Source organism: Pezoporus wallicus, unplaced genomic scaffold, assembly GCF_028554395.1.
Source record: "Pezoporus wallicus isolate ANWC-B61680 ecotype Strahan unplaced genomic scaffold, APGP_CSIRO_Pwel_v1 scaffold_3294, whole genome shotgun sequence".
Classification (NCBI taxonomy): domain Eukaryota; kingdom Metazoa; phylum Chordata; class Aves; order Psittaciformes; family Psittacidae; genus Pezoporus; species Pezoporus wallicus.
This window is the reverse complement of record NW_026635478.1, coordinates 15,551,338-15,576,227: the sequence shown is the minus strand read 5'-3', so window position 1 is coordinate 15,576,227 and position 24,890 is coordinate 15,551,338. Positions and strand designations below refer to the sequence as shown.

Below are 24,890 nucleotides of genomic sequence, written 5' to 3'. Positions count from 1 at the left end.
ATATTCACCCTAAACTGGTGTGTCTTAGCAAGATCACCTCAGAATTAATTAACTACAGCAAACTTGTTTGGACACCGTCAGAACCCTTTAAAAACCATTTAAATTGCGATTCTCACACTTTGTTTGGTACTTACTTGACAGATTGCAGGCTCTTGATCACTATAAAGCTACAGGGAAAAGCATTACTTCCTACACAGGATTAAGAAGTTACAGCTCTCTTTAGTGGCCATGTGGTGGCTCTTAAAAGAGCCTTTGGGCTTTTGGTAAGTCAGGCAGATGAATCTGTTAGAACCTTAAGCGCGCTCGCCACGGATGCGCCGCGCCAGCTGGATGTCCTTGGGCATGATGGTGACGCGCTTGGCGTGGATGGCACACAGGTTGGTGTCCTCGAAGAGCCCCACCAGGTAAGCCTCGCTCGCCTCCTGCAGCGCCATCACGGCCGAGCTCTGGAAGCGCAGGTCGGTCTTGAAGTCCTGCGCGATCTCGCGCACCAGGCGCTGGAAGGGCAGCTTGCGGATCAGCAGCTCCGTCGACTTCTGGTAACGCCGGATCTCGCGCAGCGCCACCGTGCCGGGACGGTACCGGTGCGGCTTCTTCACGCCGCCCGTGGCGGGCGCGCTCTTGCGGGCAGCTTTGGTAGCCAGCTGCTTGCGGGGCGCCTTCCCGCCGGTTGATTTACGCGCCGTCTGCTTCGTACGAGCCATCCCTACCGGAAGACGCTTTACTCTAAATTGGAGAACCTGCATTGCCATAAGATTGTTTTGTAAGAGAAAAGCCCACTCAAACAGAAAAGCTTTATTTCATATCGAAATGTCCTGAAGGTTGCAGTGCATGTTTATCTGCACTTACTCAAAACCTAGAGCAGATAGTAACTTGAATATGAGAAAGGGGAAACTAATGGCTGTAGAGCTTAATTAGGCTCTATAGCGTTTTTCTTGCAGACATGCACGATGAACAGTTGGGGTGGGGAACACGCAAGATGACCCGCATCATTACTAGCACTTCAACAGATTTTTTCCTATGATTGAACGCTACTACCTACTCAGGGAAATAACACTAAATACAAGTACCACTCACCGAATACAGTGTGAACGACTCTTTTACTGAAAATGTGGGTGGCTCTTAAAAGAGCCTTTGGGTTATGCGATCCTTCCACCAATTACTTGGAACTGGTATACTTGGTGACAGCCTTGGTGCCCTCGGAGACTGCATGCTTGGCCAGCTCACCCGGCAGCAGGAGCCGCACGGCCGTCTGGATCTCCCGAGAGGTGATGGTAGAGCGCTTGTTGTAGTGTGCCAGGCGGGAGGCTTCGCCGGCGATGCGCTCGAAGATGTCGTTGACGAAGGAGTTCATAATGCCCATGGCCTTGGACGAGATGCCAGTGTCGGGGTGCACCTGCTTCAGCACCTTGTACACATAGATAGAATAGCTTTCCTTCCTAGTCTTTCTACGTTTCTTGTCACCCTTCTTCTGCGTCTTGGTGACGGCTTTCTTGGAGCCCTTCTTCGGAGCAGGAGCGGATTTTGCTGGTTCCGGCATTTTACAAGTCTGTCCCTACCCGCCTACTGCAGAAACGACGTAAATACACTACCGGTGCCCCCATATTTATAGGGACGGTATGCAAATAAGATGACTCAGTGCTGTTCTTTTCTATTGGACAGTCAGAGTCTGTGATGTCAAACTACATGGCATCTTTGATTGGTAGCTCTTTCATCTCTCTACCCATTGGTTAACATTACAATCTCAGTCTCCGCCAATCAAAAGTCTCACCGAACCTCAGAAGGAAGGGATAAAAAGGCTGGGTGGCAACTACCGCGTTTTTCCCTGTATCTTTTTTTTTGTGGTGGTATTCTTTCTTTTTTTCTGTTTGGTTTTATTTTATTTTCTAGCCTTTATCTGAGGTATGTCTGGGCGTGGCAAGCAGGGTGGGAAGGCGCGTGCTAAGGCTAAGTCGCGCTCGTCACGGGCCGGACTGCAGTTCCCCGTGGGCCGCGTCCACCGCCTGCTGCGAAAGGGCAACTACGCGGAACGGGTGGGCGCCGGCGCCCCGGTGTACCTGGCAGCCGTGCTGGAGTACCTGACGGCCGAGATCCTGGAGCTGGCGGGCAACGCGGCCCGCGACAACAAGAAGACTCGCATCATCCCGCGGCACCTGCAGCTCGCCATCCGCAACGACGAGGAGCTCAACAAGCTGCTGGGCAAGGTGACAATCGCGCAGGGTGGTGTGCTGCCCAACATCCAGGCTGTGCTGCTGCCCAAGAAGACCGACAGCCATAAAGCTAAAGCCAAGTAGAATTTTTGACAAACAACCCAAAGGCTCTTTTCAGAGCCACTCCCATTTTCTTAAAATGAGCCGGAACACCCGAGGTATCTTCAGTTTTATTTTTCTAGTTTGTGGATGTTTACCTGCTTTTTTTTTTTGTTTCTTTCTAAAAGTCATGTTTTTATGTAAACTTTTCCTAGTTTTACTCTTTTGAAAAGCCAATAAAAGGTGGCAGTCACAAGTCATGAAACCTGTCACCGCCGCATGGTTTAGGAGGGACGCAGAACAGGTCAAGGGTGGACTCGCCACCCCTGTCTCAGCGGTGGTGGGCAGCCGCACCCCTCTCCGGGCAGAGATACGCTGTTGTTTCGGGGTGGGGGGATGGCTGTACTCGGCCACGGTGAGGCGCGAAGCTGCCTCCAGCTAATCCGCGCGGTTTTCAAACCCGGGTAGGGTTGGAGCGCGCTGTCTTCCACGCGCAGCTCCTGCTGGTGCCGTAGAGGTGAAAAGTATCCTGACTGATATTGTGTAGCGGCTGCTTCGTCTACCTATTGAGGTTCTTTTCTTACTTGCGTTTTGTGGCTTTCAGGCAATAGTGGCAGAACTGTGTTTCTCTGAGATGCCGGCCTGTAACCAAGCCGGGGTGGTTTTCAAAGCACAGCATCAACTATTATGAATGATTGGCGTGGCAAGGGAAATTGTAATGCAGAATGGCAAGTTAAACCAAAAGAGGGTCAAGTATGCTTTTCTGTAGCATGTGAGTGCCTATTGAAGCACTATGGAAAGTCATGTGTAATTGAAGCAGGGGATAGGCATGTACTAGTCTACACTTCAACTGAGGCTTCAATCATTTTTTATTCTGACATCATGGATGGCATTTAAAGGTGCTGTTGGGCTTTTCTACAAAGGTTTCCTCTTACTGGGCACCCTCCTGGGTGCTGCTTTCATTAGTGCCGCCTTTGTGAGCTAGATAGCCTTATCTTTTGGGGCCTCTTGAGTGTAGTGGCTGCTGGCTGCTTGGGATTTTTGAAGTCCCCTTTAGCCCACTGGAGCACAGGAGCCCTGTGCTCTCCTTGGCGGTGAACATACCCCCGGATTCAGGCTCGGTGGCGCTTGGCCCTTGGAGTTTGGAGCCGTTCCTCACCGCCTCCGGCTCCTCGGCAACCGGAGCCAAGACGACGGCAAAAGCATCGGGTATGGCTGGGGACAGGAGAGGCCGGAATTTGTAGGGAGGAGTCTCTCGACCATTGGTGCATCGAGGATCCAGCTGTGCTGGAATGTAGAGAAGGTTCAGCTCACTTTTATTTCCTCTACACAGTTTACTCATTTGCTTTCACTGTAAAGGAATATGTTAGGCAGATATAGATAAAACAGGTATTTACTTTTTCCTATTCAGTAGTGTTTTATGAGGAAGAAAAAGCTGCCCGAAGGGTAGGCAGGAACACAGTTACAGAAGCCTTCGAAGGAGCTGCCCGGGGGTAGGGAATGTTTCCTTTGTTCTTTAAAAGAGCCCCTTGAGCACTAAGGAGAGAAAAATTGCTGCTTTTAGCAGTGTCCTGCCTCAGGAGGCAGATGAGTGAGTCATTGTGGTAATGGTTAATCGCAAATATTTTTCAAGCAGAGATATAACTGGGGGGGGGGGGTGCCCGACTCAAGTGCCGCTTGGAAACAGGATGGTTTCGCGTCGCGGGTCTGGCTTTAAACAGTACTTGCTGCTTACACAATTTTCAAGACTTTTTTTTTTTTTGTGGTTTGTTTTGTTTTTTTTTTTCCTCCTGAAATACAAAGGACTTTTTTATCCCCACCCCCCATCAGCCCTGTCTTATTGAAAAAAAAAAAAAAAAAGAAAAAAACCCAAAACACATTAGGGATTAATCTTCTACCATTTAGAGATAGACTTTGAAGCAATATTAACCACAGGACTTTAGTAGTAGCCATGCTGAAACTTGAGACTAGAGCTACGTTTTGGGAAAAAGTGTTGTTTTTTTCTTTTTTCTATAATAATTTCGGTTTCTTGTATATTGAGTATATTATTCTTGTAGGTAAGTATATTCAGCAGAAGAACCTTCTGTTAGTGGATACTTAGTAGGTGGGAGGAGATTGTCTAGGTCTGAAGCCAAGGACTGATTTGTAGAAAGGCCTGGTTGGGCCGTTTGAAATCCCTGTTTCGAAACAAAGGCCTCACATGTTTTCTTTTTGCTCTCAAAATCAAAAAGCTGTCAGGAGGGAGTGTTTCTTTTCAGGAGCAATGTCACACTGAAGTACCTGAGAAGACAGTACCTCTGTTTCACTGGCCTTAGAAATTACAGGAGGTTTTTGCTCACCAATGATGTTTGAAAAAAAATCCCTTGAAAACGAAAGTATTATCAAATGAAGTATGAGTAGATTGAAATCTAGTCTAAAGTATGTTTTCCTATTATCTTCACTCAAAACTAGTTACATTCAGTAATGGTAAAGTGCTACATATTCTTCCTTTCTAGCCAAGCTTTCACCTTGAGATAGCACATACAAAGAGCTCAGTTTCCTTATATAGCAATTTATAACTAGTGTTCTATTTTCTATACCACCAGCAGTATTTTCATGATCATTTTGTTTCAGGCAAGATGCTTTAAGCTAGCATATTTACCAGAAAAGTGGGCAAGTTAGAGTGTTTGCCTAGGCCAAGATAAGTAAATGGAATTAAATGCTTTGTGCCAAGTATTTCTCCATGAAAATGTGGGTTAAACTTATTTAACATTTAAGCAGCACAGTGTATACAAAGGCTAAACATTTATAAATATTTTCATAAACTACTCTTAAATCTCTTCACTCCAGATTTTAGTTCCTCTATTACCATTCTGCAACCATACATAGCAAACCAAAATACAGTAAATTGGGAGTATCTTGAAGATCTGGTGTAATGTGTAAAAACCTCTTGAATTTTATCAGTAATTTTCATATTCATCTTGAAAATAGACCTTCATAGGTATCAAATAAAGTTAAAAAATGTTATTGATATTGTTGCTTATTCCTCTTAGATACACAGTGCAGGATTAACTTATACATTGGTAACATGAAAAAGTCATATGCCTCTACTCACAATTTCAGAGGCTCTGACATTCAGAAAATTTGAATGAAAGTCTGAAAGCCAATTGCACTAAAACTGAGAAATGCAGCAGAAACCTTCATTTGCAGGTAAGAATGAATGCTTCAAGTGTAATATCAACAGAAAAGCAGATTTCTGCAAGCTGCAGCTAAGTCCTTGTGTGTCTTTCTCTTTGCATTTTCTGTGAGTCTCCTGACATTTCTGTGGCACAACTGAGTACCGGCAGGTGTATGGATTGGTTTGGGCTTTTCCTCCAAGCTCTGATCTCTGGTTGGTACAGCCTCGGGCCTGGGACTGTCACTGCACCCAGACTGCAGCAATTCCTGCTCAGGAAGTGGTTTCTCTCCCTCCCTTTCTCCCTCCTCCTTCTCCCTCTGTTTACCTCCTCTGCCATGTTCTCCTCCCTGAATCATTTCTATGTTTTAACCATGCTTTCTTTATACTGTAGCTGCCACTCAGGACTGAAAAAAGGCAGGGTTCTAGTTTGCTCTGTTAGTCAATGTTATTTTGTTCTTCAGGTTTTAGGACAGAGAAAGCATTCTTCATTATAAGCTCATAACCATAAGAGGTTTCCACCCCTTTGTTCATTACGTCCTAGAAGACTTGATGCATGGTATGGAAAAAAGCCTGCCATACTAACTAGACAAATGCAAACAGGCCTTTTTCCCCTCTTCAAATGCTATCTCATATATAACTTCTCTAATAATTTTATTATTTTAAGACTCTGAACTCTGTATGTGAATAATACTGTTCTTTACATGTGAGAAAGGTTTTCAAATGGAAACCAAGTTCTTTGTTCTTCCTATAGACAACTGTTGGGGTTTTTTTTCTGTTATGGAAGTTTCTCTGTTTCCTCCCCAAGTAGTTTGTGACAGAACTATAGGAATACCTGCACAGAGCAGGATGCTTGTAAGTTGGAAGTCCTGAAAAAAATAGTTAAATTAACAAATAGGTGCTCTTTAAAGGTGAACTCTTATGTGGATCAATTGTTTAGGGTTAAGTTTTGGTGAGTTTACTTTGGGACTAGAGGTATTTGACCTTGATACAAAACCAAAATTGATCCTCAGGAAATGCCTGTAGTTAACTGTCAGTTGACAGCACCAGGGATCAGTTTAGAAGTCTTTTAGAGATGGAAAATATTTACCACTGGTGTTACGAAGTGGTTATGGTTGGCAGCTGTGTTCTACAGAATTGATTGCTGTAGAGGAAAGAGATGGCTCTGCCCTCATATTAAATAAAGAAGATAAACATCTTCATCCAATTGTCCAGTAGTTATGTCTGCTCTGAAAGAGTCTCAGTATCCTTAATTTGAGGTCTAAAATAAGCTTCTCTATTTTAATTACTTTTCTCAGAACTCTCTATTCCAGTTGCACTACATCTTTATTATTATTATTTTTAGAGGCTCTTTTTCTGGTTTGCTCTGTGCTCCTTTTCTAGTGATTCTTGACATACAAAATATTCTCACTGTAGTGCTTCTGAGCATTAAATTACGTGGGCTTGTTTTTTGTTGTGTGTGGTTTTCTTTTTTTCTTTTGGGTGATTTTTTTTTTTTTTTTGCGATTAAGATCAACCTAGAGGGAGCAGTGAAGATGGAAGATGATGGTGAGACAGTTCTGAATACTGAGTTAGTGATCTGGCAGTCAGGCAGTGAAACTGAAAACTAAACCCAAGTTTATAAATGAGAAGGCTGAAGTTTATTTTCCTTTAATGACATTCAAGTTGCCTAAGCCTTGGAAAATACAAGATGGTTTTGTTGTTAAGGTCATGATAAGATCACATGTCAGGCAAATAGAGACTCTGTCACTAAAAGGATGGTTTGATTTTCCACCATCCATTACAATCCAGAAATCTAAGGCCATGTCTCTGTAGGCAGTGAAGTTCCCATTTGCTAGTCCTAGGCATTCACTGTGTTTGTACAGACTGCTAACTGCTGAAGGACCTTGCAGCCACACCAGAGCAGTTCTAATGCTTTTTCTAGGGGGGTGTGTGTGTTCAACAGAATATTTCATACTAGATGCATGTTTTTGTGTATGCATGCACACACAACATGCTGAAGGTAAAAGGACAGTATTATACAGAGCAGCAGAAGGATATGGTAATTATCAAGATAATTCTAATAAGCTTAATATTTAATTACTATACATTGGGAGAAAAAAAAAGCTGAAAAATGTTCATTACCTTGTAAAGGACTTTATAACTTTGTCTTATGTGCACTTTTTGCTGTCTCCCACTTTCAGTCTGAACTATCCCTTCTCCATCCCTAAGAGTCTGGGGATAACCAGTAAGGCTATTGAAGGTTTTTTGCATAAACACATCAATGCACGAAAAGGTAATAGAGTGTCAGTAAGTAATAAGTACTTATATGATCTTAATGAGGTTTATAAAGCTTTGTCAGAGATGGATCCCACTGTTCCTGGGGTAGGAGCTGCCAGAATCCAGGTTGATTTCCAGCTTCCACCTGGAGGAAAACAACTTTAAATGCACGATTTGTGGTCTTCAGCACACAGTTGCAAGTAGAGCCCAGAGGCAGATGCACACCTGAGAAGAAACCCTGTGGTGCCCTGAGGCAGACAGATCCCTGGGGAGCAGTCAGTACAGGGACCAGGTCCATCAGGCTAGTCCCAGTGCATGAGAATGAAAACTAGAGCTGAGCTGATCAAAACTCAGATCCTCCAGTGGAGATTTAGGAGCATATTGAGTAGTCAGGTGCTAAATGTGACATTCCTTCATATTGAGGGGATAACCACCAGTTGTGGCAATGGGCCTTTCTTCAGTTTTGTGTAGATGGCCTGTGCAGAGATTGACAGCTCAGAGTCCTTGTGTGAGTAATATGCACAGAGAATTAATTTTTGTGGTGCTATAACAAAAACTTATGTAACAAACTTATGATGCAATTTAGAACGATTTCTTTTACCTTTTTTTTTTTCATGGAATTAGCGTATTTCTGTAATATTTTCATCAGGTTGATGGTCACTAAGCAAAAATCCATCTCCATGTTTAGTTGGATTTATACATTTTATGTGGTTATGTTCTGAGAATGCTTACATTTTCCTAGGAAGATGGTTTAGTGTAGTTTTATTCCTTTCCCTCATGAATGTCTCACCTAACCAAAATAGAACATTTATCGCAAGCTTCTGCTTGAGGAGGTAAAGCAAATCTGTATCTTCAAATTGAAACATTTCTGCCACAATAGTTTTAGGTGGTTAAAAAAATATTTCACAGAGACTACTCAAATATTAATTCTCCTAAGGACCTGAAAAGACACATGCTGACAGATCTACTGAGAGACAACAACAACTAAAGGTTTCCTGGAAGGGGAGGAAGCAATCAACCAACCCCAAAATCAAAGTAGGTCACTGAAGAGAAAACATTTTAAATTTTGCATTATTTCAACAGCCTTCTCATAGGGGTGGCTGTCTCTTGGGAAGGCTGGGACCGTTGGCAGGAATAGCAGGATGACAGACTGAAACCTAATGCAGAAGGGATGAGGAGTGCTACAATCTGCTTTGACATGCCTTTTGTGGGAAGAGGAGTAGAATAATGTTCTTGCTCCTTCCTGCCCTCATCCATCCTACTCATTAATCCCAGTGTGCCTTGGCTACCTTTCCCATATCACAGAAGGCAACTTAAGGCTCTTCCAACTAATGCGGCCTGATCAGGAAGAGGAAAACAGAACTTCTTGTCCTTCCCCATACTGTCTTGATTAATTACTGTCTTGAAACTGAATTGTGAATAAATAAGTGGAAAATTAATGCGTAGTTCATATACTCACTAGCTGTCTCTGAGTAACAAAATCCATGTAAAAGAGCAACCACAAGTGAAGGATGAACACTAGTCATAAAATACAAGACCAAGATGTCATGTTAGGGAATGAAAAGTTACTCTACGATTCAATCAATGCAACTTGGAGCTCCTTCCTTCTTTTCCAGAACATTAAAAGCCTCAAAAAGAGATCCAGGGAACTAATATGAAGCACAAAAGGGATGTCAAAAGAGACTTCAAATTCTTGACAAAGTGCCAATCAACACTAGGCAGGGGAGATTAATAGGGCAACCTGCAGGGCAGAATACCTGTTCTCAGTAAACTACACGAAGAGACATAAATAGCTTAAATGGATAATCCCCCAAAAATTAACACCTACACTTTTGAAGTTACCAGATGAAATGAAAGCAGAGCTATGGAAAAGATGTGCAAAAAATTAATGCTTAAGAACAAATGTGCCTAATGAATGGTTCTATGAATCTAGACAAATAGAGGGAAAACCACACTAATCACTACCAAGGAAAAGATGCATGTTGTTAAATACTGGGAGGAGTAATAGGCAGGGAAGAATATACTTTATAGGTGTGCAAAAGCATTACTGAGCTCTCTTGTATTCTATTTGTGCTGTTACTCATGGGGGGGGAGGGGAAGGCTGTACACCAATTTTATTTATTTCCCTTCAAACAGTAACTGAACTGGTAAGTAATGTGCAAAGACAATGACAAAAGTGAGGAGACTCATCTATCCTAAGAGCACCATTAAGGCTGATATACAAAGATGGTGAAGTCTTCCCAATTTCTGTAGAACTTCATAAAGAGCTATTAAAAAGGGCTGATACAAACACTACAATGCTGGCTATTTACACGTGAAAATAGTTATAAAAATGTTGGCCAAACATAGCCTGAATTAAATAACATACATACAAGGAGGCTACAGAGAAAGACAAAAAAATCCCCAAATGCTCCCCAAAGCTCTAAAGAAAGAAAAATATCTTCCTGAAAAAGGAAGGAAAAGGACAAACAATGACACACAAAAAAAAAACCAAACCAAACAACAAAAACCCTCAACTAATTCTTAGTATGAAAAGCTAAATTTACCCCAGCACCGACGCTCACCACCCCTGTCCGCCGCCACACACCCTGCCCGTCGCCAAGAGGAAAACGGTCACAGCCATGGATGTGGTGTATGCTTTGAAGCGCCAGGGACGCACTCTCTACGGCTTCGGCGGCTAATACTCCGGTTTTGGACAGGTCACTTTTTCAGAACACAAAGGCTCTTTTCAGAGCCACCCACGCTTTCAAAAGAGGAGCCTGAATCACGTTTCGTGCCTAAGCCTTGTATTTCAGGGCTGCAGCAAAACAACGGTAGCTAGTGGGTGGTGTGGTCTACGCTAAGGGCGGTGGGGGTGGGGTCTTTCTCTGTTCTCATCTCTAGTCCGCGTTCCGTATGGTTCTTTTAATGCTTCCAGTCTCAAGCCAACAAGTGAGCGTGAAATCCGTGGTCTAAATAAATAGCGAGTTTCTGACGGGACTCTCCCTAGGCTCGAGAGAAACATTCCGTTTCCGAAAGATTAGTACGTCTTGCATTCCCCTCTCCTTTTCCCCGTTTTCGTCCCCGTCTCCCGCTCTTCCTTTGTAAGGAGAACGGAGGGGACAAGCTGGCGAAAAAAAAGCCGGAATCCCCGGTCAAGCGCTATTGCGACAGCCGGTCTCCCGCCATCGGCTTCACCGCAGCAGCCTGAAATGGAAGCGCACGAAATGGCGGCGTTGCTCTCCGTTGCCGCCCCCCCCCGCATGGGGGACGGGATATGGCGGGAAAAAGAAACGAGTAAACGGCTGCAAGCGCCCGTCGCGTCCCATGGGATGCAGCGGAAAGGGACGCCGAGCGAGAACGCTTCCCTGTGCTCTGCTCCTTCGACTGCAGGGCTTCCTGTGCTCTGGAGCATCCCCCCGGCCTCGGCCTGCGCCCGCAGATTATAAACGGGGAATCTCAGAACGTCGACACACGACGATCGGGCGGGGGTTGAGGCCACTATCCCACGCTGAAACTCCCGCCCGGTTATCCCACGATTAATACTGCCTGGAGTACGGGAAATTGCGCTCGGCTTAGGCTGCCTACACCTGCTCCTAATACCAGAGACCCAGCTCTCTTTTGTGGCCATGTGGTGGCTCTTAAAAGAGCCTTTTCGGTTCGGGGGGGTGGGGGCACGACAGGCGCTTCAGGCGCGCTCGCCGCGGATGCGCCGCGCCAGCTGGATGTCCTTGGGCATGATGGTGACGCGCTTGGCGTGGATGGCACACAGGTTGGTGTCTTCGAAGAGCCCCACCAGGTAGGCCTCGCTCGCCTCCTGCAGCGCCATCACGGCCGAGCTCTGGAAGCGCAGGTCGGTCTTGAAGTCCTGCGCGATCTCGCGCACCAGGCGCTGGAAGGGCAGCTTGCGGATCAGCAGCTCCGTCGACTTCTGGTAGCGCCGGATCTCGCGCAGCGCCACCGTGCCGGGACGGTACCGGTGCGGCTTCTTCACGCCGCCAGTGGCAGGCGCGCTCTTGCGGGCAGCTTTGGTGGCCAGCTGCTTGCGGGGCGCCTTCCCGCCCGTCGACTTACGCGCCGTTTGCTTCGTTCGCGCCATTGAGTACTTTAGAAGCCCACTTCCTTTCCCGTATAGTAACTAAAACCTAGCAGATATAAACTGTAACAAAGCGCATAGAGACTCCCTTTTATAGCCAACCTCTGCTTGTTCATTGGCCAATGGAAAGAGTCGAGTTCATTGGGTCAATTTGAAAACCCCGCATTAACCCCTTCTGGGCTGAACCCCACTCCTCAATATTTGAGTTACAGATTCAGTCCCCTCGTCTTTCGTTTCTTCGAAAACGTCATTATTCTTCTTAATGACTTGATCGTAAGGATAGGATCCCCCCCCACCCCCGTATTTTCTAGGTTTATCAGAAAGCTAATTTTTGCTTACAGGCTTAGTTAGTAAATTCTAATTATGTAAAAGCTCACCACTTATATTCTGACTTTCTACAACTTAGAAATACCTATTTCCTGAAGGAATCTAATTATTTACTTGCAATCCAAAACTAGAACTAACATACAATTAGGGTTCTTTTACCTACGAAATTCAAAGCACTCATTATAACATAAAACATGGATGAAGTAAGAACAATTCATAGTGTCAAACATATGACAAAACAAATATACAACAAAAAATGAAGTAGTAAGAACTCTAGAAATAAAAATTTTATGCAAGAAATCCTTAAAAGTTCATTATGCAATTTACACAAATATGGAGAAAATAAAGGAAAGAGGGATGCCTTGTGTAACGGTTTGGAACTCTGAGCGGCTTCAGTCACCTCAGCGGGTACCCAATAAAAAAACTGCTCCTTATCTACCAATCAGAGATGAGGGGCGTGCCAGACCCGCTATGAATATAAGCCGTGCAGTCGGAGACGTCTCTTGTGCTTTCAGCTTCTAAAGTACTCAATGGCGCGAACGAAGCAAACGGCGCGTAAGTCGACGGGCGGGAAGGCGCCCCGCAAGCAGCTGGCCACCAAAGCTGCCCGCAAGAGCGCGCCTGCCACTGGCGGCGTGAAGAAGCCGCACCGGTACCGTCCCGGCACGGTGGCGCTGCGCGAGATCCGGCGCTACCAGAAGTCGACGGAGCTGCTGATCCGCAAGCTGCCCTTCCAGCGCCTGGTGCGCGAGATCGCGCAGGACTTCAAGACTGACCTGCGCTTCCAGAGCTCGGCCGTGATGGCGCTGCAGGAGGCGAGCGAGGCCTACCTGGTGGGGCTCTTCGAAGACACCAACCTGTGTGCCATCCACGCCAAGCGCGTCACCATCATGCCCAAGGACATCCAGCTGGCGCGGCGCATCCGCGGCGAGCGCGCCTGAAGCGCCTGTCGTGCCCCCACCCCCCCGAACCGAAAAGGCTCTTTTAAGAGCCACCACATGGCCACAAAAGAGAGCTGGGTCTCTGGTATTAGGAGCAGGTGTAGGCAGCCTAAGCCGAGCGCAATTTCCCGTACTCCAGGCAGTGTTAATCGTGGGATAACCGGGCGGGAGTTTCAGCGTGGGATAGTGGCCTCAACCCCCGCCCGATCGTCGTGTGTCGACGTTCTGAGATTCCCCGTTTATAATCTGCGGGCGCAGGCCGAGGCCGGGGTGATGCTCCAGAGCACAGGAAGCCCTGCAGTCGAAGGAGCAGAGCACAGGGAAGCGTTCTCGCTCGGCGTCCCTTTCCGCTGCATCCCATGGGACGCGACGGGCGCTTGCAGCCGTTTACTCGTTTCTTTTTCCCGCCATATCCCGTCCCCCATGCGGGGGGGGGGCGGCAACGGAGAGCAACGCCGCCATTTCGTGCGCTTCCATTTCAGGCTGCTGCGGTGAAGCCGATGGCGGGAGACCGGCTGTCGCAATAGCGCTTGACCGGGGATTCCGGCTTTTTTCGCCAGCTTGTCCCCTCCGTTCTCCTTACAAAGGAAGAGCGGGAGACGGGGACGAAAACGGGGAAAAGGAGAGGGGAATGCAAGACGTACTAATCTTTCGGAAACGGAATGTTTCTCTCGAGCCTAGGGAGAGTCCCGTCAGAAACTCGCTATTTATTTAGACCACGGATTTCACGCTCACTTGTTGGCTTGAGACTGGAAGCATTAAAAGAACCATACGGAACGCGGACTAGAGATGAGAACAGAGAAAGACCCCACCCCCACCGCCCTTAGCGTAGACCACACCACCCACTAGCTACCGTTGTTTTGCTGCAGCCCTGAAATACAAGGCTTAGGCACGAAACGTGATTCAGGCTCCTCTTTTGAAAGCGTGGGTGGCTCTGAAAAGAGCCTTTGTGTTCTGAAAAAGTGACCTGTCCAAAACCGGAGTATTAGCCGCCGAAGCCGTAGAGAGTGCGTCCCTGGCGCTTCAAAGCATACACCACATCCATGGCTGTGACCGTTTTCCTCTTGGCGTGCTCCGTGTAGGTGACTGCATCACGGATCACGTTCTCCAGGAAGACTTTCAGCACACCGCGCGTCTCCTCGTAGATGAGACCCGAGATGCGTTTCACACCGCCACGACGAGCCAGGCGGCGGATGGCTGGCTTGGTGATGCCCTGGATGTTGTCGCGTAGCACTTTGCGGTGGCGCTTAGCGCCGCCCTTGCCGAGCCCCTTCCCGCCTTTGCCTCGACCAGACATACTCCTCACTCTTCTCAACTCAAGTGGTGCGTGGCGGGAGCAGGCGCCAGCGCGGCTGTATATTGCCAGGAGTCCGACCTGGTTGGAGACTGCGACGGGGCAGGGCAAGGGCGGGCTCTTCTCCCCGCCCTTCCCCCGGCGGACATCGACGTTCGCGCCATCGCCTCCGACAGGGGATGGGCGGTGCGATGCCGGTCTCTGCTGTGGCCCTGGGAGGCGGCCGACCCTGCTGCCGGCCGGCCTGGGCGCCGCGGGAGCAAACCCCCGGGAAGGGGACAAGCTCCGTCCCTGTGCGCACGGCCCAGCTTCCGGGCCCCGCCGCTGCGGTGCTCGGGGTCTTTGGGGGGAGCGGGGCCCGGGTCTGCAGCAAAATCCAGCCAATGGGGGCGGTAGGGCCGAGAGCGCCGCTTCCCGCCCGCGCGGTGCCGCACCGCCCAGCCCCGCCCGCGTTCCACCGCCGCCATTTCGCGGCGCCTAAACAAAGGAGATGGCGGGGGGGGGGGGGGGGGGGGGGGGGTGTGGTTCTGGTGGAGACGGACGGGCAGGGTGTGTGGCGGCGGACAGGGGTGGTGAGCGTCGGTGCTGGGGTAAATTTAGCTTTTCATACTAAGAATTAGGCATCGTTATTAATCCTCCTTTTTCCCCGCTCTTGGTCATGATATTTTTTTTGGGGGGGGGGGGGTGAAGTCATTTACACCTCCTGTATTCCTGTCTTAATGACCACACGCCTGTTTTGTGTTTATGGGGCTGAGGTGGTGATAAAGGAACTCCATTTGAGTGTCTTGTTAATATACCCATGTAAAAAATCGATTTTATTCCATGTGTTTTTATATGTGTGGCATGTGTTTGTTCATGTTTTTATGCTTTATTGATGTGTTATACCTCAAAGTTTTAATTTCACATTTTCTTTTTATTCTGCACATAAATTTTGTTTTTTGAACACATAACTGGGTGTTTTTATTAGCTGTAGTACTGTAGCTGCATTCATATGGAGGGCAAATCTTTTTAACATGTTGTGTTAGTCATCTTCAGGCATCATACGTGTCCGAACATTACTTATTTGGGGAATGCATAGCAATTTCCTCCCCCCGCCCCCTTCTTTTCATCTTGTGGGTTTTTCAGTACAGTTATTTCACGCTGCAGAAATGTGACCTGTATACTTATTGCTTCTCTAAGCAGTTATGATGCCTTCAGATAGCAGTGACACTCAAGAATTTACAAAGCTAGAAAAGCTGCAGCTATAGATATGAAGACATGCAACATGTAACAGGATTGTTCTTAATGTTTCAGTATCAACAACTGAAAGTCCTACAGTAGCTACCTATAACCTTTAAACTCGAATTCTCTAATGCGGTTATAATACATATCATGCACCATAATAATCACAATTGCTATACAGCTGTGCCTCATCATCAATATATTTGTAATTCTCTCTAATGCTATGTGCTCAGTGCCTTCTGTCGAAGCTGTATTGTTTTGTAACTTTTCCTGGGGCTTCTCCTTCGTTGTCTTCTCCATACACCATACAGAGTAATACACCAGTCTAAAGAGAAATGGTGTTCAGAAACCAATCTAAGTGTCCAACACTTATCCTACTACACTTATAAAATCTACCTTGTTGTCTCTGCTTGTTTGCTTTGGTTCATGTTTTTTGTTGGTTTGTTTCTCAGGAGCTTTTGACATTGGCAATGTGTACTCTGTAAGTCCAAGATTATACACAGGCTTCTGACTTTCCCTCATCAGCGAAGTTGTCCTCCAGCATGTCTGGCTAAAGAGGCTGTAGAAGGTGGATAGTTAAAGCCAAGATGCTATTCAGAAACATTTTTTTTCTTGAAGTCCATTTAGGTAATAAGAAAATAACAGAAAAGAGTTATCTTTCTGACCTGAGATTTCAGAATACAAAAGGCCATTTTCTAGGGAAAACTGCGCAGACCTCACCCAGGAGCTGTTGTGGCAGAATACTAGAAGCAGCTTTGCCTTTATGTCTTCCCAGTGCCACGTACGAACTTCCAGTTGGAGCAGTTACCTGAACAGAAGACAGCTGAGAGCCTGTAGCACAGTGTGTTCACCTGGCAGAGGTACACTAACCAGGGGAGAAAGAGGGAGTCCCACAGTTCATACTTGTTCATAATGTGCGACAGGCTGGTGACTCCTTCAAGTTCTAACATCCTTGAGTTGTTCTGGAACTGTTCTTGAAGCCTTTTCTCTGTTCCCTCCCATCAGACTTCTGTTTCCTGACTCTGAAGGATTATTTCTTTTGGTTGCTTCAAAGCTTTGGTCAGTCACTAGAAATTCTGTTGTTAATGAAGTGAGATAGATGATGGGTGGTGACTTGCTTTAATGAACATGGTTTTTTTTAGACTGCAGAGGGGAATATGAATGTGTAGATTCCTTTTTCATAAATCACAGAATCATTGAATGGTGTGGGTTGGAAAGGACCTTAAAATCATCCAGTTCCATGGGCAGGGATACCTCAACGCTAGACCATGCCACCCAAGGCTCTGTCCAACCTGGACTTCAACACTGCCAGGGATGGAGCCTTTACCACTTCTTTGGGCAGCCTGTTCTAGTGCCTCACCACCCTCACAGTAAATAACTTCTTCCTTATATCTAACCTGAACTTCCCCTGTATAAGTTTGAACCCATCACCCCTTGTCCTGTTGCTACAGTCCATGATGAAGAGTCCCTCTCCAACATCCTTGTAGGCCCCCTTCAGATATTGGAATCTTGTAGAAACTCAGTTCATCTTTCTTCATTGGTTAGGCTTCCACAATCAGTTCTTTCCTAGAATTTGAGTCCCCTTTATAAATATCTTCTGACCCTCTTTTCACTCCTCTTCCCAATTCTTTTGCCTTCAGCACTCTCCAGTATCTGTTTGTGAAAGGGCAGCACATGCAGCCACATCGTTCCTACACCAGGAATTACTGTCCTTCAGTTATTATTCAGCTGTTTGGTTTGGGGGGGGGGGTCGGGTCACTGGGGTTTTGCTGTTTGTTTGTTGTTTTTTTTTTTTAACAGATTTCTTAGTTGTTCAGTTCACAGTAGCTGCCTTTCCTCAATGAAGGCTCTAACCTAAATTTCCTTCTATTCTGTAGCTGGTGTTTACAAAACTTGTTAGATTCTCCAAGACGTGGATCAATTATAATTTTTGTTGGAGGTGATCAACAGACTTTAAAGGATTAACATGGTAAAGGGGGTATTTGCAGAAGCTACTTTTTTTTAGGGGGGAGGGTGGATTGCTTTGTTTTTAATGCCCTTGCTTTCTGGACCTATTCACCTTTTTGTGATTGCTGAGATCGCCTGGTGATACTCTACATTTTGTCTTCCAGAGCAGTGTAACAAGAGCAATAGTCTTCATCTGCTAGTGTGGAACCAAAACTGGCAATCCTACACACGTTGTTCTGGAGTGGAATGTCATGTTATGGAGCTTCACAAATGCTCACGAGAACACCCATTACCAGGCAGACGTGTTGTCAGCGAACTGCATTTCCAAATAATGTTTATGCCAAAAGAAAGCCATCAGGTTCACAGCATATGTGAGTGGTTAAATGTTTAAAGATGGGCCACTCTGGCTTCTTTTCTTGCTTCACTGAGAGAACTACTCTTCTTCACTTGAAAAGGCAGATAGAGCTCCCTCTAACCTTACCAGATTTTCTTCAAGCTGATGGAGCTGCTAAAGACATCTGTGGGGGAAGCAGGGCAAATGAAGGTGGATGAGCAATTATCCCATCCCTGATTTGATGAGAGGGAGCAGGGTTAGCATGCAGGAGGCAGATATTAAATCAGAGAGCTGCAGCATCATAAAGGCAGCATGAAGCAGCTCTTCCCACATGGGTAGCTGCTTTTGTTTCCCCAGTTTAGGTGTTAGCGCAGCAGAAGCATTTCCAAGCAAGCCTTATTGGGAAAGAGAAAGGCCCCGTCTTTTCCTCTCCTGGTTCTCTTCATCAGAGAGCACTGTTTTGGACATAAACTGGAAATCTTTGTGCATCCAGAATTTTGCCCAGCAGGCAGGATAAAACTAAAAAAAAACCACAAAACAAAACAAACCAGAAGCAAAACCCAGTCTGTAAGGTGACAGATCTTTTTATTGCTTGAACCAGTATCCAGACTCTCCCTGCTCTTATAAATCTCCTTAATTGATCAGTCAATTTTGTTGTGATTTTAGCAGTCTCATCTGCCGTAAAGTACTTACCTGTGCCAAATAGGCTTCCTGTATAGGACCATGCCATCCATCATATCGGATACCAAGAAGGTCTAGACTTTGAAAGGCCCATAGGAATTCCAAAAGGAAATAGCATTATTATGGCATTGGCTATTTGATACCATTTTATGCAGTCCTAGCTTAATTCAAGCACAAATTAACTTGATCTCATTGAAAGTGGCTTATAGAACTGTGATGTATTGATGAATGAATCTATAATTGTCATTTATAATGTGGCTGCATTTTAATAAAAAAAAAACAAACAAAATCTAGCACATCAGAATTCCCAACGCCATGAAATAATTTTAGTAGATTTAAAATATGTATATTTTCCTCTTGCATAATGCAGTTAAAGTTGCAAAAAAGCAGCTTGAATTTCTGATTCACAATAAACTAAAATTAGAGTTTAAAATCCATAGTTAATGACTAGGATTATCTTGGTTTTGACTTAAAACACATTCATCCCATATGTGTTGCATCTCAAAAGAAATCCACATTCTTTCAAGTTACAAAGTAAATCACTTAAAGTCCTGACAGACAAGCCATACCCTGTGGACCAAAAAGAATTATTTTCCCACGCTATTAACAATGCTTAGTGTTCCGGATCCTCTGCATGCTTTTCTGGTTGTATTTTTGCCCTTTTAACTTGTGGTCATTACAAGCGCAACTTATTACACGAAGTATGCAGATATACCACTTCTTAAAGGGGAAAAAAAAAAACAACAACCAACCCAAAAGAGTATCGAAATCCCTTTTAAGTTTCTCTAAGGTGTTTTTTTCCAGGATGAAGTGCGAATAACCATGTCCCACACTGCTCGCGCAAAGCCGCAGAAGCAGCTGCCGCAAGAAGGGCGGGAGCCCGGGGAGAGGCGGGGCCAGGCAGCCGCTGCCGAGCTTCGCCACCAACCTTGAGATTGAAAGAGTTCATTGCGATTGGCTGGTAGGATCCGCATTATTAACCAATAACAGCGTGGTATTTAAAAAGGACAAATTGCAAAGCCGTTCCTAAGCGAGGTGACGCCACTTCAGCGGCTATCCAATAGAAGCGCTTATACCTGAAGCCAAATATTTGCATAAGGGACCTATAAATGTGGGAGTGCGCAGACTGCCGCTCATTCTGGTGTATCAGAGCAACCTAGGAGTTATCGCTATGCCTGAGCCGGCTAAGTCTGCTCCTGCGCCTAAGAAGGGCTCCAAGAAAGCTGTCACCAAAACGCAGAAGAAAGGTGACAAGAAGCGCAAGAAGAGCCGCAAGGAGAGTTACTCTATTTACGTGTACAAGGTGCTGAAGCAGGTGCATCCTGACACTGGCATCTCGTCTAAGGCCATGGGTATCATGAACTCCTTCGTCAATGACATCTTCGAGCGCATAGCCGGTGAAGCCTCGCGCCTAGCGCACTACAACAAGCGCTCTACCATCACCTCTCGGGAGATTCAGACGGCTGTCCGGCTCCTGCTGCCGGGTGAGCTGGCCAAGCATGCAGTCTCCGAGGGCACCAAGGCTGTAACTAAATACACCAGCTCTAAGTAGAATATCACAAAGCAACAGTTTTAACCCAAAGGCTCTTTTAAGAGCCACCAATTTTTTCAAGTAGAAGGGCTGAGTTGCTGTTGTTTTCGAGGGGTGCATAAGTAACCTGATCATTTGTATGTCACCAGTGAAGTGCTTGGTTTTTCAGGTAACTGAAGCTATTTAATTTCTGACTGGAAGAATTTTGATTTGCAGACCGCATCTGGCATAAAGGATTGGCTGTTTAAAACTTGAGCACGCAATACTAGCTGCTTTTGAATGTTGGCTAAAAAGCAGCAGCAACTGTACCCCAGTGCTTTGGTAGCTCGGTCAGTTTCCAGAACTTAGGAGTCCCGTGAAAAAGGTAGGTGGGCTTTTATTTTCGAAGAGCTTGAATTCCTCTTACTTAATATGTCCAGCAGAAAATTCTGTTGTTAAGAACTTGCACTATACCTGTAAAATAATAATTAAAAAACATTTCTGGATCTTTCAGTGAATAATAAGTCTTTTGAAAGCAAGTCTTCCAGGTGCGTTTGTAGCTTGGCTTCACTTTTCGTATGTTTTAAGTGCGGGTCCAATTCTCCCTCTCCACCCCACCCCCAATACTCGCTTTTTCCAGTGAGGTAGCTGCCGTACTTGTGATTAAATAGGGTAAGATTTTTCTTTACGAAGGGTTTTCCGGTTTAAAACACCGATGTCCAAATGTGTGAAGGAGTTAATTCACTGTGAATCGCCGTGAAGCTGGGGTTGTCGGCGATGTGCAGGGACTTGGGATCAGACAGCTGCTCTCGAATGTCCCGCCGCACCGCTGTGAAAGTGCAGCTTTGCCCGCAGAAGCTGTGGGGTGAAAGCAGAACTGGAGCACTACGCACGCGTTTTCCCCACCCCCCCCAATCTGTGCCGTCTTGCCACAGAACCCCCAGGAAGGCGGCCCGTGAGGCGCCGCGCGTAACCGAGCATGGGGGAGTGCACCGGAGGCGTGCGTGTGGGGTCACCGCCCTAAGAGGCGGGGCTTGACGCCAAGGGGGCTTGGCCGAGTGGGCGAAAGGGACCAATCCTGTCCCCGCGCGGGACACTTAAGCCTCCCCCCGGCTACGCAGCGGAGGGACGCGAGCTAGGGCTGGCGCTGGCCTCGTTAAACTCCGGGAGGGCGGAGCGCTCGCCGGGCTCCTGAATTGCACGTAGGAAGCAAGACTTCAAGTTAGGTCTGGTCTCCCATGCAGGCTGCACAGACCGCCCGCGTTTCGGTAAACGGTAACTTTCTTAATCTAGTATAAATCCCTGCCAACCCCTTTTCGAGATTTGGTTATGCTGCTGCAATTACTGTAGTGTTCCAGCTCTTTTTAAGTAAAGGTGGGTGGCTCTTAAAAGAGCCTTTGGGTTTATTTAAATGAGTAGACTATAATTGCTTCTCAGTCTTTTTACTTCTTTTTGGGCGCCGCCTTCTTTGCCTTGGCAGCTTTGGGCTTGGCTGCTTTAGGTTTGGCTGCTTTGGGCTTCACCGCCTTGGTTTTAGCCGGGCTCTTTGCTGCCTTCTTAGGGCGACCTGCCTTAGCAGCCTTCTTAGGGCTCTTAGTAGCCTTCTTGGCAGCAGCAGCCACCGGCTTCTTCGCTTTCTTGGGACTCTTCTTCACTGCTGCAGTTTTTTTGGGCTTCTTGGCAGAGCTGGCAGGCTTCTTGGCTGCCGGCTTCTTGGGCTTGGCTGCCGGCTTTTTCTTAGTTGCTTTCTCCTTTGTCTCGCCTGGCTTCTTGTTGAGCTTAAAAGAACCAGAAGCACCGGTGCCCTTGGTCTGCACCAGGGTACCTTTGTTGACGAGGCTCTTCAACCCCAGCTTGATGCGGCTGTTGTTCTTCTCTACATCGTAGCCACCAGCGGCCAGCACCTTCTTGAGCGCGGCGAGGGAGAGCCCCTTGCGCTCCTTAGAGGCGGACACAGCCTTGGTGATCAGCTCGGTGACGCTGGGGCCCGCGGGCTTCCGGGCCTTGGAGCCGCCCGCCGCCTTCTTCGGCTTCTTGGCGGCGGCCTTAGCACCGGGAGCAGACACAGCGGGGGCGGCGACGGGCGCGGTCTCCGACATGGCTGCAGCCGTAGTCCGCGGATCAGGGGAAACCACTGGGCCTGAAGCGGGTCCGCGGCCTCGTATTTATAGGGAGGGGCTGCGCGGTGATTGGTGCTCTGCAGCGCCCGCCCCGCCGCCCGGCGGAACGCTCCCGTCTCCCCTCTCATTTTGTGTTTCTTAGGAGGCAAAAAAGACGGGTTTTATCCGAATTTCGGTCATGCACTCCCCCCGGTTCGCAGAGCCGTGGAAAAGAAAGACTGTTGTTCCCCTCGGCGAAGTTTCCCTTCGGAGAGGCAACGGGTGAGTTAAAAAAGAGGCGATAAACACCGAGTCCTGGACCCGGAGAGACCTCGGGAGGCAGAAACTTTTGGTTTTCCTACTAAATAAAAGCCGCGACGTGGTCACCTAAACCTCCAAAGTAATTAATTGTTATTCTTTAAAGGGTCTTCTCTTAATCTGAACTGAAAACAGGACACTTGAATGGATATTTTAAGCACAAATTGGTTTCTAAGAGGAGGAAGTAACACAGGTTCATCTTGAGCACTGAATATGGATTAGAAATTAGCTCCTTTGTCCCAAATCCTTTGCCCCTTTCAAAATAATTTAAATAAATCCAATTAGTGGATGATGCAGCAAGGCAAGAAGCAGGTGAAAGTTCGGTAAGGGGCTGTTTGTATCCTAGAAGAGAATGACTTTTTTACAGCATAGCAGCCTGCGCTGTCTTGCTTAGTGTGCACACAATGCAGGCACCATTCCCACATGCTCTGCTACTGAAATATTTATATTCTTAATAAATTATGTGACAGAAGAGCTTAACACGGACAGGTTTTGTTAATAATTATAATCAGCACCCTGTCACTTCATGATTTGGCAGTGTTTTTTTTCTGACACAGCTTGATTAGTGAAAAATCTGAGTCAGCGTTATCTCAGGAGACACGACTGCAGCTGAGTGTCTCCCTGCTTCTGCACAACAAAACTAGCTCCCGTTATCGTCTTGGACTCCACTTTTGTAGCAGATTGTGAAATATTTGGTGGGTTTTTTTTGTTTTTGTTTTTATTTTATACTTTTCAATGACAGATTCCTGCACTGGGAGTAATATGAAAACTAATATATATGCGTTGTGCTGAAAGAGCTGGCTGTGAGCAAGAGGGATAAGTCCTCCCCTGCATTTTACCAAGACCGCACATAAACAGATTAAAACTAAAATTATTTTATTTTTCAAAGTACAGAGAATTGAAAGGAATATCCCCTGATATTTTCCTTTTTGCCTACAACCCTTTGTTTTGCCATAGGCCTGTAAACTGCTTGTTACTTCTTGGCATTGTGACTGTCAGTGGTACTAAAACGTTGCACGGTGGTATGATAAAAAAAAAAAGTCTTTTCAAATCGATCATTATTAAAATGTGTTTGTTGATCTATAATCACCAATTTTCTGTTTCTACTTCAACATCTGTATGGTGGTGTTCAGCACTATAGGTAAGGTAGAATCAGAACTGGGAACAGTCCTTTTTACCTCAAATTGCCCATCATTCCTAAATCCACTCAGATTTCAGTTGCAGCAGCTCAGGCAGAGCTGTGAGAAAATTGTATGAAAAATTACTAATTCAGAATGCCTGTTAGTATGAAAAAAAGGACACATCTGTAGGTCAAAGGGTTGTTTAGAAGGAGCAAGGTGGCTTTTAGAGATGTTGATTACTTCAATTCCACACAGGCTCAGTAAAGGACAAGGCCTGGGGGGAAAAGGGGAAGCTGCAAATTCCTTGCAACATCAACTTTGGGACTTTGTCCCCCACGAGAACAATTCATTCCACATCTTATTTTTAGCATTGTGTTTACCAGCAATTAACATGTTCTATTTTACTGAAGTAACAGTACAACAGGTTTTGTTCTGAATTGAAAAAATAAATTTTCAAGAACTTAAGATTTCACAAATTTGGGGGGTTTTGTTTGGTTGGGTTTTTTTGTGGGTTGTGTTTAGTTAGAATGTACAGCTCCTTTTATGAGACAGTGGGTGGCTCTAAAAAGAGCCTTTGTGTTAAACTTCTGAGGTGGAAGCCTTCCTCAGTTTTTACTTGCTCTTGGCCTTATGGCTGTCGGTCTTCTTGGGCAGCAGCACAGCCTGGATGTTGGGCAGCACACCACCCTGCGCGATCGTCACCTTGCCCAGCAGCTTGTTGAGCTCCTCGTCGTTGCGGATGCAGGAGAGCCGCCTCTGACCCCTAGCAGTGACTCAGGAATTCATCTTACAGGGAAACGTGTGCCTGAGGAGCTGACCCCCAGGAACGGGGGGAGCCCCTTGCTAGTGCCATCGCTGTTGTCTTAGAACCCTCTATTTAGAACCTCAAAAATGCTACTACAGGATTATTTATTATCATGAAGAAATGCTTCTATCAGTAGGCACATTTGCAACCCAGTACTACTGATACCTGCAGAAACCAGGCAGGAACACATAACACAGGAATTTTCTCTGCTTCAGGAGACAATCACTCAACTGTTACTGCAATTAAACTAATACAGTATTACTTGCAGGGCTGTTCCGCAGAACATTACAAGTTACTCAAACTGGAGAATACCCCACTACACAAACAAGCTGAAGTGACTTCAAGATCAAATGTTTGGTACGTTTGTCCCTGTCCTGCACCAGGATTCCTGATTGGTTTTTCTCCTTCACTCTGATTACCCACAGTTTCTCTTTAGTCCCTGTCATCTTTTCCTCTTCTATATTTTGAGCAATGGCAGATACTATCCTTGTTCAAAGCAATGAAGGAGTCTGCACCCTGGACTATGACACATCCTTTTGCTACCCCAGTGCTGCA

General features: G+C 46.3%; 7 protein-coding genes across 7 annotated transcripts; 3 read left to right on the top strand and 4 right to left on the bottom strand.

Annotated features, from left to right (window-relative positions):
- Positions 1-266: 266 nt before the first annotated feature.
- On the bottom strand, positions 267-11,740 carry LOC130607310 (uncharacterized). The gene is made up of 5 exons (XM_057424314.1): positions 11,336-11,740; positions 3,409-3,531; positions 2,079-2,252; positions 1,164-1,504; positions 267-726 (listed from the first exon to the last, which is right to left on the bottom strand). Exons 1-5 carry the CDS (start codon positions 11,738-11,740, stop codon positions 294-296), a joined length of 1,476 nt encoding a protein of 491 aa, XP_057280297.1. The 3' UTR covers positions 267-293.
- LOC130610370 (histone H2B 8) lies at positions 1,082-1,592 on the bottom strand. Its single transcript, XM_057430199.1, has one exon. It carries the CDS (start codon positions 1,538-1,540, stop codon positions 1,160-1,162), a length of 381 nt encoding a protein of 126 aa, XP_057286182.1. The 5' UTR covers positions 1,541-1,592; the 3' UTR covers positions 1,082-1,159.
- Positions 1,896-2,388, top strand: LOC130610431 (histone H2A-IV). Its single transcript, XM_057430329.1, has one exon. It carries the CDS (start codon positions 1,905-1,907, stop codon positions 2,292-2,294), a length of 390 nt encoding a protein of 129 aa, XP_057286312.1. The 5' UTR covers positions 1,896-1,904; the 3' UTR covers positions 2,295-2,388.
- Positions 11,741-12,585: 845 nt separating the features above from the next.
- LOC130610419 (histone H3) lies at positions 12,586-13,071 on the top strand. The gene has a single exon (XM_057430303.1). The coding sequence runs from the start codon at positions 12,595-12,597 to the stop codon at positions 13,003-13,005; it is 411 nt and encodes a 136-aa protein (XP_057286286.1). The 5' UTR covers positions 12,586-12,594; the 3' UTR covers positions 13,006-13,071.
- Positions 13,072-13,990: 919 nt separating this feature from the next.
- Positions 13,991-14,310, bottom strand: LOC130610386 (histone H4). The gene has a single exon (XM_057430221.1). The coding sequence runs from the start codon at positions 14,300-14,302 to the stop codon at positions 13,991-13,993; it is 312 nt and encodes a 103-aa protein (XP_057286204.1). The 5' UTR covers positions 14,303-14,310.
- A 5,324-nt stretch (positions 14,311-19,634) lies between these two features.
- On the top strand, positions 19,635-20,115 carry LOC130610133 (histone H2B 1/2/3/4/6). The gene has a single exon (XM_057429774.1). It carries the CDS (start codon positions 19,654-19,656, stop codon positions 20,032-20,034), a length of 381 nt encoding a protein of 126 aa, XP_057285757.1. The 5' UTR covers positions 19,635-19,653; the 3' UTR covers positions 20,035-20,115.
- A 1,252-nt stretch (positions 20,116-21,367) lies between these two features.
- LOC130610113 (histone H1) lies at positions 21,368-22,109 on the bottom strand. Its single transcript, XM_057429738.1, has one exon. It carries the CDS (start codon positions 22,089-22,091, stop codon positions 21,435-21,437), a length of 657 nt encoding a protein of 218 aa, XP_057285721.1. The 5' UTR covers positions 22,092-22,109; the 3' UTR covers positions 21,368-21,434.
- Between the last annotated feature and the right edge of the window lie 2,781 nt (positions 22,110-24,890).

What these genes read in the sequence shown, in the direction of transcription:
- LOC130610370 (XM_057430199.1), bottom strand. Translation starts at nt 1,540, where the DNA reads ATGCCGGAACCAGCAAAATCCGCTCCTGCTCCGAAGAAGGGCTCCAAG.
- LOC130610431 (XM_057430329.1), top strand. Translation starts at nt 1,905, where the DNA reads ATGTCTGGGCGTGGCAAGCAGGGTGGGAAGGCGCGTGCTAAGGCTAAG.
- LOC130607310 (XM_057424314.1), bottom strand. Translation starts at nt 11,740, where the DNA reads ATGGCGCGAACGAAGCAAACGGCGCGTAAGTCGACGGGCGGGAAGGCG. An exon ending in GGCGCATCCGCGGCGAGCGC is followed by an intron (nt 3,532 to 11,335) that starts GCCTGAAGCGCC and finishes ATTCCAGCACAG; the next exon opens with CTGGATCCTCGATGCACCAA. An exon ending in TCCAGGATCTCGGCCGTCAG is followed by an intron (nt 1,505 to 2,078) that starts GTACTCCAGCAC and finishes CCTGCTCCGAAG; the next exon opens with AAGGGCTCCAAGAAAGCCGT.
- LOC130610419 (XM_057430303.1), top strand. Translation starts at nt 12,595, where the DNA reads ATGGCGCGAACGAAGCAAACGGCGCGTAAGTCGACGGGCGGGAAGGCG.
- LOC130610386 (XM_057430221.1), bottom strand. Translation starts at nt 14,302, where the DNA reads ATGTCTGGTCGAGGCAAAGGCGGGAAGGGGCTCGGCAAGGGCGGCGCT.
- LOC130610133 (XM_057429774.1), top strand. Translation starts at nt 19,654, where the DNA reads ATGCCTGAGCCGGCTAAGTCTGCTCCTGCGCCTAAGAAGGGCTCCAAG.
- LOC130610113 (XM_057429738.1), bottom strand. Translation starts at nt 22,091, where the DNA reads ATGTCGGAGACCGCGCCCGTCGCCGCCCCCGCTGTGTCTGCTCCCGGT.